The following is a 14,375-nucleotide window of genomic DNA, read 5'->3' as shown; positions in this document are numbered from 1 at the left end:
GTAAAGTGTGGAGGGGGCTAATCTGTTGTGAATCTTGGGATGCCTTCTTTGGAAGGTCCTAAGTCATGAAGTTTATCAGTCCAGAATTAAAAAAGAAAATCTTTTCCTGTGCAAGTCTATCCTTACGGTTGCTAAGTGATGCAGATCTATTTTCCTGTCTGCAGCACGAACCCTCTAGTGCTGCTTACAGTAAGGCCAGGCAACTGCAGAGTGCCTGTGACGAGGTCCTTGAAACTTTCAGCACTTTTCATCTGGGGGTTGTCAAACTCTGAAGGTGAGGGTTATGCTCTTGCCCTTGTCCACTGGACAGTAAGAAACTATGGCTGAGCTGAGTATTTCAAATACTTCAGAGAAAAGGCAGCTAAAAAAAAGGACAGAAGTTCTCTTTTCCACTCTCCCAATGACTTTGGGCTAGAAGGGTTTGCCTGAGTCACTTAGACCTGTTGCCAGAAATTACATGGTTGGTGTGTAGTTTAGAAGGGTCCATTGAATGATAGTGCTCTGTCTGCTGCTCCATACCATGAGATTTGAGAAGAATTGGTGTCCCTCTAACAAACATGAGATTTAACAAAAATGCAAAAGGCACAGCACTAATGTGTCATTGGAAGCAATCAGGAGAAATCAAGGGCATTGCTTAAGTCTTGGGTTCCTGTACTAGCAAAGTGTTTAAGTCAATCTCTTAGGAGGGCTGGGCTGAGGCTGCAGAGAAGGACCAGCTAACTCCTCCTCTCAGCATGGCCTCTGAATTCTGGATGTGGGGGAGAAAAGCCTGTCTGACTGCAAATCTGGCTGCTGCCTTGGCTGCAAGCGTGTGACTGTGACAAGATAAGAGGCAACCAAGAGTTTAATTCCATTAAAAGCCAGCCCCACCTTACTTCCTGTCCCTAACCATGGCTGATCTCCAGTGCTTAGAACAAGTGAATGAAACCCTCAGCTGCCAAAAAGATGCATCAAGTGGTGGAAGAAAATTGTTCTTGTCTTTTGCAGGTGACTAGCAGAAGCATAAGATAAATATGTTATAAATCCAGGGCTAACCAAATATACCAAACTGCCTAATAAAAAGAAATACCTAATAAAATTAGTGCCTAATAAAAATAAATACCAAATAAAATATATCAAAAAACCTAATAAAAATAAGTGCCTAATTAAAAAATAGTTTATTATGCAAAATTTTGCCTGTCTATGTTCTCTTTCTAAGATCCTAAGAAATGGTGGGTTTTTTTCAAGATTTCTGGGGTTTTATTTTCTGGTTTGCTTTAGGTTACTGGGATTGAGGTTTTTTTAATTTAAAATTTTGGTATGGATTCGTGACTGTCATTATAAAATACTGAGTTAAAATGGGCCATTCCTCCAAAAAGCAGGATTTCTACTGATTTCTTCCAACAGTTTGTTGGGTTCTGGTAAGCTCTTTCACCAAAGATAGATGAAAGAGGAAGTACAGGATGAGCATACCAAAAATATGCTTTGCTTCAGCAAGCTCTATTCACAGATTGATGGTATCACTGTTTGTTTTTGGTTGGTTTTTTTTAGGCCTGAGCAAGCATTTACGAGGGGGTGGAAGGTACAGTGAGTATAATGCTAAAAAGAATAGAGCATGAGGGATGGGGGATGAGATTATCAGCATGTTGTGTGGGGGCCAGGATTAGGACAGATGGTGCCAATCATTGTGAGAAGGAAGCAGCACAGGTGAGTTGGGGGTTCAGGACAGTGGCAGAAAAGGACACAGGAAGTTACAAGGGGTGATGGGATGCACAAGGTACAAGTTGGATACCAAGAATCAGCTTGGAGCTTTTCCCATGCCAGTGCTTTTTTCTTCTTCATCTCAACCACGTTAGGGCTGGAGGAGCTTTTACACAAGCAGCACCATTTCTGCTCATTCTGCTGGTTGAGGCTGCTGCTGATCTAGCTGTGAAATCACTAGTCAGCTCTAAGTTAACTTGGCTTTTAGTCATGCAGGCACTGCTTCTCTGGAAAGTAAATTGGCACAGCCAGTGCTATGAGAGCTTGGTACTCTAGACTTGGATTTGGGGTTTTTTTAGTCTTTTATTGCAATTTTTTTGTTGATGGAGCTGGTTACCTTTTGTTAATAATTTTTTTCACACTTGAGAGGAAACAGCAGAAACTGCTCTGTTGTGCTAAGAGAATTGATCCAGATGTAGCAGTTAATTAAATGAAATACTCTGAGATGGTCCCAGCCTGAATGATAGCTTTGCATCATGGCTTTTGATGTTGGATTGTATGTATTTAATTTCTGCAATGATGCTGACTGAGGAAGAATGTAAGTGCCCCAGAAATGTGGGTATTTTCCACCTTGTCATGCTCTGTTGAGAGCTTCTATCACCATGACAAGGCTTATTAGATTAACCAGTATTCCATTTCTCTTGATTTCCTCTGTCTGCCCCTTTCTGATACTTTGAAGGTTGTATGGATGTTCAGGAAGTTGTTCTAATACAATTTGTACACAGGAAAGAATTACTGGGAGAGCATGTCTCCTAAAAACTGTGTGTCCAGTGCTAACTGAGGTCAGCTTCCCTTGGGGATAAGATGTACTGTTTCCATGGCAGGAAAATCATCGTGTCACCAGCACATATATTTTTAAGGAATTTCTTCCTTGCTTTGGACAGGGATGGGGAAGAAAGATTGTAGTTGTGTCTGCAGCCTTCTCTACTCTTACAAAGCCAGCATCAGCCCTAAGGAGCAGCTCCCTCTGCAGTCACCTGGTGAAATCCAAGCTTGGGCAGTCTCCTGTGCCCTGTCCCATCCCATCCCACCTGGCTGAACTTCCTACCTTTTGCAGAGCTCTTCATTTCCTTCCCTGAATCCCTCCTGTTCCAGCCTGCCTTGCAGTGCCTGGGGATGTTTTCAGCTGGCTCACCATGAGAAATTTTTGAAATGCAAAATGGTGCCTGTAATATTAGGCTCTGATTCTTTTAATAGCAAATAAAATAAACAAGCAAAAATGATAAATAAAATTAGCTCCTTTGGGGAGGTGGAATAGAAGACACAAATAAAACCAGCTCTGTGAGAACTGGCTAGAGTTTTCTTAGGTAATGCCTCAGATCTGAAAAGAATGGAAGTAAAAAAGTGACAGTTAAAGTCAAAACTATAATTAAAAAAAAAAAATATTGCTTCAGCCAATGCAGTTTAGACCTGTAAAATTAAATTTTTATTAAAATAAGATTTTCAGATTTGTCTCAGTACATATTTGCAGCTATTTACATATATTTGATTAACATTTGAAAGCAGATTCCTTAGTGTCTTTTTTAGTTAATGTGAGCTTTAATTTGTATTTTTAGACTGCTTTTCTCAACTATTCATTTTTAGCCTTGTTTGTACACCCAGCTGTTATGGGATTTAATATGCATCTTTCTCAGATGGTTGCTTTTTCTCTGTAGGAGTATAGACATGCTTTATAAATTGATTTTTAAATATGGTAATTTGATGGATCAGATTGATTGGACCGGGGCTAAAGGAATGCTGTATAAAAGCATTAATTTGAAACATTTTTTTTATTAAGTCCTGATCATATCTCTACCATTGACATGCAGGATTCTTTCTTCTAAGTTTTTCCATATCAGGTTTCTGAAGAGAATATATTAATATCTGACCTTTCAAGGCAGCATTGGTGGATTTTGCTGTGTTTGTTTGCTGATATTGAAACAGTCTTTCCTAATCACTGCTCAAGGTGGTGGTGCTGAAAATCTGATACAGAAATGTTGCTGCTTTTTTGTAAAAATCCATGTATATCTTTCTGTGCCTCTGCTGCATATCCAGTTGGATTAAGGAGTAGATTTTTCTCAGAAAATGGTGGTGATGGAATGAAACTTTCCTGGGTGTTGAGAGGAGCCTGTGCTGCTGTGTGTGGGTGTCTGGCTCTATGCAGAGAGCTGCTCAAAGCTCCTCTCTCTCCGTGGGGATAACTGGCTGCACACCAAACTGTGGCCAGGAGAAGCAGAAAGCAACGTGTGGGCAGCCTGTGTGATCTTTTATTAGCACCTTCATTGTACTGCTGCTTTTTCATCTATCAGTTAACACTGCTTCCATCATTAGCTGCTCGAGTCTCTAGTCTGAATCATTTTATGCGAGGGAGAATGTGGTTTTTTAAATTGTGTTTTGATGTGTGTACTTAATTTTTTGGTTGCAGGTTGCATATTTAAGACTGCAAAGCACTAAAAATATGCTCCTAAACATCAGGTGGCTTCCTATCCTTTTCTAAAATAAATTTAAACCAACAGGAATGGTAAACTTCTTAAATGCTGAGTCTCAATTAGACAGAAAGCTTAAGAACAAGTAAATATTTTCCCCTGGCTTCTGGAGTCAAATTGTTTTGAACAGTAGAGTTGTGTCTCAGGAAAAAAAAATTACTTGTAAGTGGAACTCTGAAGTTCTGCAGTGTGACTAATCATATTGATATTGATTGGGTTTGTAGGGATCATATGAATTGGGTTAGGGAAGTTTCAATTTTGATTCACAGAATGTAACTAAGGATATTAAATTTTCTTCATGTGGTGCAGATTATGACATGTTGAAGTTTGTAAGGCTTTTATATTTTGAAGATAATTTAAAAACCTGTTTAAAAATATAGTACCAAATAAAAAGCATTTCTCTGAAAATTTGTTATCTTTCCAAATGGTTATGTTGACTTTATGCTCTGTTTTTGTTGCACCTATAAATCCCTACAAATCATGCAAAACTGCTGCTGTGATTTATTGTTTTGCACTCTGACATAGCCACTGATGGAAAATATTAATATTGTAACTAGAAGTACACGTGGATTATTTAATAATGATGTACTGTCATTAGCTTGTATGGTACGTTTGATCTGCAATGATGGCTGTTAGGCTGTGATTGCTGCACAATCACATTTCTTTTATCCTGGAATAAGTAAGTACCCAGTGACTTTACAGAGGCTGCATAAATCAGATTTCTGTACCTTTTGCCCATATTCATGTGCTGTTTGGCTTTGCTCTTTTAGATCTGTTTTTTCAAGTGTGGATTCCCCAGCCAAGGTCAGCTCCATGGAAAAGACACTTCTTCTCAAGAGCAAAGAGCTCCAAGACGCCCAGGACAAGTGTCACAAGGTATTTATTTATGCGATTGGCCACACCCATTGCTCCAGGAATCTGCAACCACTGTATGTCCAGGGATCTGTCAGATGCTGCTGATCATCCAGACTCGTGGTGGGCAAAGTGCTTTTCCTTCAGAGAGGTGGCTTCCTGTCCAGTACAAGGGGAGATGAATTTAGGCCATGCTGTTGCTGTAGATACTTTTAACTTAACAAGAAGCGGCTCTGGATTTTAAACAGTGCTTTTCTCAGCGTGCCACAGACGACTGCTTCTTCCTGCAGGCCCTGCCTCTTCATCAGACACACATTACAGCAGTACTGTTCTGAGGGCTCTTCCTCACTCATCAGCTCCTGCTTATATAACTGTTGTCACGTCACTGCTTATGGTAAACGTCTTGTAACAGTTGCTGTGCTCCAATAAAGGGAACCTGGTGGAGTCTTTTAACACTTACTGCTTGTTTTGAGACTTTTATGAGAGTTCCATTACTTGTCTCCCTGCTCGGTTCTGGATTTGACCATTTGCTCCTGACAAGGAGATGGGGGGAAACCATCTTCTGGTCCAGCATGGATTTGGGATAAGGTTAAAGTGACCCATCTCTGCAAGTCAGGTGAAAAATGATTGTGTCTTCTTTGCTAACTGGGGTTCGAAGAATGACTGAATATGAACAAGCAGCTTGAATGAATGGGGTGACTTAGACTTACTACTTTGTCCTTAAGAAGAACTGTGCATTCCTGGAGCAGAGACAATGGTATCGGAATTTAAACACCATTTGGAGAAACATAGCTAGAAGTCTCTCGGAGACAAATTCCTTACAAAGAGAGCTCTGAAAGTAGCAGTTAACAAAGCTTTTGAAGCCCCCCTTTATAACCTCTTGATATTTATTGCAGATGGAGCAGGAAATGACGCGGTTGCACCGGAGAGTGTCAGAGGTGGAGGCTGTACTTAGCCAAAAGGAGGTGGAACTGAAAGCCTCTGAGACCCAGCGATCCCTCCTGGAGCAGGACCTGGCCACCTATATCACAGAATGCAGTGTGAGCCCTTACACCAGTCCTTTCAGCTCTGAAGGCCTGAAATCTGGTGGTCTTTGTCTTTCTCTTCCATCATGCTTTCAGTGGGGTACTTGATGGAGAGAAAATACTATGTGAGAGGATATCTGTTGAACATGGAGCCCTGAAGTGTTTGCACAAGCTTGATTGGTAGTTTTATTCAGATGTTGTTTCATGGTCATGTGCTTAGATCATGCAGGAGTGACTACTGTCCTGGTCTTGCTGAAACTCTTTGTGATGTTTGTCTTACTGGCTGTGCTAGAACATGCCTGGGTTGTGCTTCTTGAAGGTTTCTTAGCCGGAAGAGGATGGGGCCTAATCAGTGCCTAGACAGAAATCTTCAAGAACAAATAGGATTAGGAAGCAGTGGTGTTGCCTCCATCTGTGGTGTCCTGAGTTCAGACCCATCCTGTTCCCCAGCACAGTGTCAGGGAAGATCTAGGACAGGTGCTATTTTTCAGGTAGAATATAAAAATGAGGCTGTAAAGCCATGTCTTCAGAGATCATTTTTCACGAGAGCTGGAATGTCTGCCCAGTTGTCACTGGCGATATTCCAGTGAGGATATTTTCATTCTAGTTGATAGTCTCTGTATTTTCAGTTAGATACACAATTATGTTTCCTCTCTTGTACCAAGAACAAAAATGCAGCTAATACTCTGTTCCAGAGAATTGGAAACCATTTCTGATGTCTTGGTTTGTTGGGAAGGACATCTTAAAACGGGGCCAAGTGATTTTCCTATACTGAATGCTACTAGGCAAAGAAAGAAAATTCAGTTTGTATCTTCCTGTTGGTGAAAAACACTCAGTTAATAGGAGCACCACCACTCCACTGGTGTCTCCAAATTTGGAGGTAAGGCACGTGGTGCGATACAGACTCAGCTCTTCTATTCCTTACAGAAATTTAACAATGATTAAACCATTTGAATCACTTAACAGCAACAAGAAAAATGTAAGTAACATGAAGTTGAAGGATTGTATCTAGGTTGTGAATTAATAGCGCTGGATAAAATATAGATAAATGCTGTCAATAATGGATGCCTTTTGTGATCTGTGCTTGGTTTTTGTCTCTAAACCTGATGTGAGGAAGTGGAGATTTGAAGTAAGATTTGAGTAAACAGTGTTTGTAAAATGGGCTGCTTCTGTTCAGATGCAGCACTGGCCATGAATTTCATTAGGGTTCCATCATTGGTGCCTCCATTTTTCTGATGCCTCACTGCAGTCAAGGAGGCATTTGTGTAACTAAAGATCTTCATTATACAACCATTTGAGAAACCAAAGCCTATGTATTGAACATTTTGCTTTCTGCAGAGCTTAAAGCGCAGCCTGGAGCAGGCACGGATGGAGGTGTCTCAGGAAGATGATAAGGCACTACAGCTACTTCATGATATCAGAGAGCAAAGCCGAAAACTGCAAGAGATCAAAGAACAGGTATTCCTGCTTCTTTGGGGAGCAGAGTGGCTGCCCACAAATAGGCATTCTTGGCACATTCTAGCTCTGGTGCCAGGATTACACTCGGTGTTGATAGGCTGTGATAACTCCCAAGCTGTGTGATTTCACAGGGGTTCCTGAACAATACAGGAAGCAACAATATTCCACTTGTGTATTTTGCAAGTAAGCACAAACTCCGAACTTTGCCTTTTCTTTTCCTAGTCCTGAAAGTACTTTGTCTATACAATCCATTTAGGAGAAAGTTCCAATGCTTTAGTAATATGCTGCACTAGAAATGACCTATCCATTTTAAATGGTTAAGATATGGAAATGTCACAAGTTAATGAGTCTTCACCTGGGAGAGAACTGAGCTAACCTGAATTTTGTGTTGGGTTTTTTTTAATTTTTCTTCTTTATCTTACCATTTAAAATGCTTAATAGCATTTCAAAATAGAATGTGTGTTGCCTAACTGTTCTTTTCCTGATTTGATCTGTTTGTGAAGTAGAAATGGATAATTTTCTTTTCCACCCAAAGAATGTTGAAATTTCGTTAATTCACATAGTTGCTCCTAAGAAAAAGTCAAAATTAAATTAAAACATTGTGACAAATGTGGTCATAGCAAGGGAGAGCCCATTCAGTTTTATGAATTAACAGCAACATACTGCATTGAAGAAAAAGAAACTGAAATTTGTTATAGCATTCAAGCAATTCTTTGTAATTATCAGTTGGTTTTCATCTTCAAAGCACTTTACAAACATTAACTGACTCATTTCAAAGTCTCTGCGACAAGGAAGCCCTGAAACCTTGGTAATAATTCTCCAGACATGAGTAGCTCTTATGTAAAAAGTAATGAAATGCAAACCCAACCCTCTGGATGTATCTGGCCTCCACAGACTTCCCCAGCATTCTTCTGGGTGGTTGTTTTATGTAATACAAGGGATCTAAAGCTCCCTGCTCTCTCTTCTGGTGCTTTGCTAGCAAAGTTGCTTCAAATGCTGAAATGGGGAACATTTTTGATGATTTTAAATATCCACAGATTCTTAGGCAATACAGACACATGTAACAGAGGAAACATAATGCAAGTAATTTTTAATCAAACGCTTTGTCCCACAATCTCTTAATTTGGCTTGTGAAGATTCACAATGACATAAAGAGGCTGCTTAGTTCAACAAATGAATCCTGCAGACTTTCCTGTCTGTGGTGGCCTTCTAAGCTCCCTGAAACACATGTTGCAAGAACCTTGCAACCAAAAATGCTGAGAGATTTGTGCTGACTCATATGAGCTGGTGGATCTTGGCCATTAAAGACTTGGACCATGATTTTTAAGTCAGAGGGATCTGGGAGTTGGAAGAACCCCTTAGAATTTTGCTGTTGGAAACCTGAGGCTTAATAAGAGAGAATAAGTCAAATCAACAGCAAATCAGAATCTTCAAAACCCAATAATTAGGCATTTGATATTTTCAGGGCGAGGCTGTGAATTCAACTTAGCCTCAGGTACTTGGATAGAAGAGTATGGTGGGTTTGTGGGTTTTTTTGTTTGCTTGGGGTGTGTGTTTGGTTTTTGTTTTGTTTTGTTTTTTTTGTTTTAACTAAACCTGTGCTCTGGTCGTTTTTTGATGAAGAACTGTACTAACAGACAAACTTGCAACTAATCAGAATCTGTATTTTTTTGAAAGCCCCACTCATGTCTGTGTAGTTCCCTGATGTGATTTGCTTCAGGTACATGCCCTGAACTTGTCTAGTAATCTGTGCTTAAATGCCTCTTGGTATTTTAGAACTCTGAGCAATGCATATCCCAGAGGTTTGTTCTGTGTTGCTTTGAGTGGTGTGCCCTGTTCCTCTGATCTGATCTTGGGACTTATTCAAAGACAGTCTTGCAAATGTGATGAAACAAGAAAACCTGAAATATTACTAATTATCTCCTCTTCTTTCTTCTTTTCTCCCTCCCCATTTTCCTCCCTTCCCAAATGCTCATTGTAACAGTGGCAACTATTGTCATACCTTTGACTCTTTGGTCAAGTGTTTGCTGATATAAAAGCCCAGTATTTTAGGAAGTCTAAACAAATTATGATTTCTGAGTGGAACATTTATTCCTTCAAATTGTTCTGACTTTTTTTTCACAGATGTATTTGTATAAAAAGAATATTTGAGTTAATGCTTAGTTATTAAAAAAAAGCTCAATTTTTTTTCCAGCAAGAAAAGATTATCCTTGCATAGGAGACGGACTGGAAAGAGTAGGTTCCTGTCTGGCTTACAAAGTGGAGAACCAGTTTTGGGATTACAAACCAAAGAGCCATTCTTTGCTCCCTGTAAGGGACAGTAAAGCAATCTGCTAAAGGCCTGGCTTCTTTCAATATCTGCATAAGCTCTCCATGCTGGAGAATGAGGGGCTGCCATCAGGGTCAGTGCTCGTGCAGTCACTCGTCGAGCTGAAGGGAGCTGCCTGTCTGGAGGGAGCGATGACAAACCTGATTCTGTCACGAGACAGTTACTCTTCTGAACATGGGGGTAGTCAGGCATACTGTAAGATATTAAAATGGCAAGAAAGATAGACTCCCCCACTGTCAGTCCTTCACAATCTTTGTTCCTAACTCTTGATGTGCATGTTTTCTACTTGTTCTCAGCTTCGTAAAAAATACTTTGATTTTGGAGAGGGCTTTTTAGTGGCTTTTTTTTTTTTTTTTTCTTTAGAGTAATTTTATGAAATGCATACTTCTAGGACTTAATAAATGCTAAACATAATTAAATTCTTGTCTTCCAGTGAAGATATGTGAAGCAATCTCTTGAGCTAGTCTCAGTTTGAGTTCCCAGTCTCATTGAGATAGACAATTCAAATGTTCTTTTCTTCTCCCACCTTCCCCATCCAAATGCCCTGTCTTGTAGTCTCCTACATGGGGAATCTTTATTTCTGCCTGTATAGGCAAATATTTTCTATGAGCAATGTGAGTTTTAGGTAGTTTTTCTAAGATAATATTTGATTTTAGGTTTCTCCCATACTGAGCAATGTGATCCTTTTTAACTCTGTCAAGAGAAATCTGATGGCTGCAAGCCACAGTGTGCTACCCCTCTGCTTCTCCTTCTTTCCTTTTACCCAAGCTGTGCAGATCTGTGATAACTGTCATGTTATCAGCCTGAGAAAATAGATCTTGAGGGAGCATCTGGGCATTTAGTAGAGACATCAACTCAAAGGCACATTTCTGTTTCAGAAATTAGAAATGTAAGTAATTTTTATCATTTGTACATAGATGTATGTATGTGTTCCTGCACTCTCAAAAAGTCAATGTTTTGATTTTGAGGTATTGAGTTGAAAGTGGCAAGACTTAAACCAGAACACCGTGGATATTATTTTGGTTAGTTTTTACTGTTTTATTTTGTAGTTTACCTTTGTTCTACATGCTTTTAAGTGCATCTCTTGCCTGCAGTCAGTATTCTGGAATCTGCTGCTCCAAGCATTTCCCCTGTTGCCTCTAAACTGTAATCCCTTCTCCTTCCCTTGCACCCCAACTACAGGAATACCAAGCTCAAGTAGAAGAAATGAGGCTGATGATGAATCAGCTGGAAGAGGATCTGATCTCAGCTCGCAGGCGCAGCGATCTCTACGAGTCGGAGTTGAGGGAGTCCCGCCTGGCAGCCGAGGAATTCAAACGTAAAGCTGCCGAATGCCACAACAAACTGCAAAAGGTAGTTTAGGCTTCATGGGAGAGGGGGCTGAGGCTTGCTGGAATATCTAGTGCTGTTTGACACATGCACACACAAGTTGTGGGTGTGCCCTTCAAAGATTAGCGTGGTTCGTACAACTAACACAACATGTTTTTCATGATGTGATTTATACTTTGTGTAACTGCTGGTGTTCAAATTGCATGAGGTGATGACTGGATACAAACCTAGCTTTTCCTGAGATTTTCATGTATTTTATATTTAAGTTACAGGTTAAAGATCAAGGAAAAAATGAGGCAGGAGAGTTGTATTCCAAACTGGAAAAGGTATGTTACTTCAGTGTTCTAGATTTTGCTTCCTGGGTCTTTCATTTTATGCACAGAAACCAAACTGTGGCTAGTCAGTGGCATGCACGGCCTCACAGCCCCCACCCTCTTTCATTTTCTGTTTTAAGACATCTTGGTGTGATTCACTCTTCTCTCTTATTTGATCTGTCTCTGGATAACCTGTTCTTAATGGATTGTGTTGAGAAGCTAGGCAAAGACAGTCTGTTATGTGTCATCCAAGTTTGGAGTCAAGCTGGGGGTACATCAGGGTTTTCTTTACTCAGAAAGAGCAGCAAGTGAAAAGCAAAAAGTATTCTGAGTGTTGTCACACTGAACAATCTTCTTGGTAACCAAAATATTATATCAACTGGAATTCAGCAAAATGGGAATGGATTTGCCAAGAAGTGTTTTGGTGTGATGGAATTACAGGGGGAAAACAACGTTTTTGGGAAGCAAATTAAAACAAATATGGTATCATAAGCAAAGAGCATTTTCTCCTCTTTGGTTTTGACTCTTTCCCTCCATCTTTTTATCTAACTACAGATCAATACAGAGCAGCAAGCCAAAATCCAGGAGCTGCAGGAAAAGCTGACAAAGGTAACAACTGGGTGGTGAAAGTGAGTTTTTCACAAGATTTCCCAGTGAAACCTTAATGAAGAGGAGGGGTGCACTTTGTTTTACCCTCAAAAATAGAATTAGTCATAGCATGGGGGATGATAAGGAAAAGGGGGTGGGAACTGGTATCTGAAACCGCTGGTGCTCTCAATATGCTTTTGGCTCTTGAGACATGTCAAGTGTTTATTTTTACAAATGAAGCTGAGTCAGAACTGGAGTAGTGTAGAGAAATTCTCATTTAAAGGCCTGTTTAGGTATGCTCTGGACACTACGCTGGTCCCTTGCTTCTGAAGAAGGGTTCAGCTGGTTTTAGCTCACTAGTAAAACACATGTTGGACTTGCTTTAGTCTCCCAGTATAATCTGCTTTAATCACTTAACAGTTCAGTTCTTCACAGGTTCTTCACAGTGAACATGTTGAATGATAAGGATTCACAACAGAATTAAAAGCCCTTATCGATGTCTGCTGAAAGTAGTGCAGAATATCTAAGATTTGCTGTCGTGGTCAGCCTGGCACTTAAGGTGTCACTGTAAGAACAGTCAGGGAACTTCTCTTATTGGAATCCTTCAGCAGGAAAGAAAGGGATTGTCAATAATAATCCCCTGATTGAGCTTTTCAAACTTGGCACCTGCTGAGAGAGGGCTATTTCAAGGGTTAATGATCATGAACATGGAGGCCAAAATGACATAGGAATAGTACTTCTAATATTTCAAAACAATCATGTTTTAATCCCCTGTCTCCTTTTCTACCTGCATTAATGCCAAGGAATTATCTGTAGGCCAACAGGTTATTCTCCTTGTCCTTCAGTAAGAGTATTTTCTGAGTTCTTTTAAGAAACTTAGGCTGAATTTGGGATAGACTTAACTTTCAGTATGTAGAGTCAAGTAACTTGAAATATAGCAAGACAAATATGTCTTACTATATGTATCCTATATTTTAATTTTTTTTTTTTTTTGTGAAATAGAAGTCAAAATTATGTTCTGGAAGTTAAAATTTGGACTCATGCACATGTTAATCTAAACTGTTAAACCAAAGTTCTGTAGTGGTTTTATTGAGAATGTTGACAATCTTGAAGTTCTGAACCTTTCATACACCAAATTTTTGTGTGTGCTTTTCCTATAATACCTTTTTTCCTTCTCTCTTGACCTTCAGGCTGTGAAAGCCAGCTCAGAGGCAACTGAGCTCCTGCAGAATATCCGTCAGGCAAAGGAGAGAGCTGAGAAGGAGTTGGAGAAACTGCAGAACCGGGAAGATTCTAATGAAAGCATGAAGAAAAAGTTGCTTGAAGCAGAGGTGAGTGCAGAGTGTCTGTCCAGAGTAAATCAGTTTTTGGGATGTGTCTTAGTTTAGGAATCCTTACCTGGGTGGCTCTGAACAGCATGCATTCCTGGAGTAATTCTTCAGGGGAAAGTGTTGTTGGACATGAAGCTGTTTTTAATCAAGAAACATATTTCTTTGAGGAAAACTGAGGGGTTTTATTTTCAGTGAGGAGTGGATAAGGACATATGGTTAGCCTGGGGGATTTGGGGTGTGATGAGGATTCAGAATATGAAAGCCAGCCTTATATTGACTGCTTCAGCCTGTTTCCTCTAGAAACTTCTCCTTGCTTTGTGCTAATGCAGAGTTGAGTGGCCTAAACAGCAGCTCATATTTGCTGTGCAGGAACGGCGCCATTCTCTGGAGAATCAAGTGAAGAGATTAGAGACTGTGGAACGAAGAGAAAACCGCCTAAAAGAAGATATTCAAACTAAATCTCAACAGATTCAACAGATGGCAGAAAAAATTCTGGTGAGCAGAGGTGATAAATGAAACCTAGAGGGTAGGAGTTTGTAAGGAAGGAGTAGGGAAGAATCAGAAGATGTAGAATTGCATTAAGGTGGAAATTGTTGAATAACAGGATTTGTTTCCTGGACCAGTCATACTGGAGACAGCGTAAGCATTCAATATTTGCACCTCTAGTTACTAACTCACTCCTGTGCCTTTAGTCTTAATAGTGCTTCAAAGCTGGAGTCATCTCAGTGGGGAAACTTTTCAGTCAACACAGTAATATTTAAATTATTTACCCTGTGATTGTTTCAGAGGTAAAACATTCTGAGGGCGGGTTATGGCAACAACAAAAACATCTCTCTTTTTAAGTAAATTGCAGAGGAATTTAGAGGTCAGATCTATTAGAAGTGCTTACATTTTGAAGCGGAGAGAAATTCGTCATCCAAACTGTTTATCTCCAAAGATATTTG

The 14,375-nt window shown here is 39.9% G+C and overlaps 1 protein-coding gene across 9 annotated transcripts in view; it reads left to right on the top strand.

The window, feature by feature from the left end:
• CIT (citron rho-interacting serine/threonine kinase) overlaps window positions 1–14,375 on the top strand; it is a 68,506-nt gene that overhangs the window by 16,899 nt on the left and 37,232 nt on the right. For 5 of the 9 annotated variants that reach the window (XM_053993981.1, XM_053993980.1, XM_053993976.1 and 2 more), the window contains exons 11-18: window positions 4,976–5,081; window positions 5,954–6,097; window positions 7,421–7,540; window positions 11,052–11,222; window positions 11,465–11,524; window positions 12,068–12,121; window positions 13,291–13,431; window positions 13,801–13,926. In XM_053993981.1, coding sequence (XP_053849956.1) covers window positions 4,976–5,081; window positions 5,954–6,097; window positions 7,421–7,540; window positions 11,052–11,222; window positions 11,465–11,524; window positions 12,068–12,121; window positions 13,291–13,431; window positions 13,801–13,926 — 922 coding nt within the window. The remainder of the gene's footprint in view (window positions 1–4,975; window positions 5,082–5,953; window positions 6,098–7,420; window positions 7,541–11,051; window positions 11,223–11,464; window positions 11,525–12,067; window positions 12,122–13,290; window positions 13,432–13,800; window positions 13,927–14,375) is intronic. The other 4 variants (XM_053993982.1, XM_053993978.1, XM_053993977.1 and 1 more) reach the window with 1 other exon arrangement.

Source organism: Vidua macroura, chromosome 18 (genome assembly GCF_024509145.1).
Source record: "Vidua macroura isolate BioBank_ID:100142 chromosome 18, ASM2450914v1, whole genome shotgun sequence".
In the NCBI taxonomy this organism is placed as follows: Eukaryota; Metazoa; Chordata; class Aves; order Passeriformes; family Viduidae; genus Vidua; species Vidua macroura.
The sequence above is the reverse complement of the archived record's forward strand: the minus strand, read 5'-3'. Positions and strand labels throughout refer to the sequence as shown.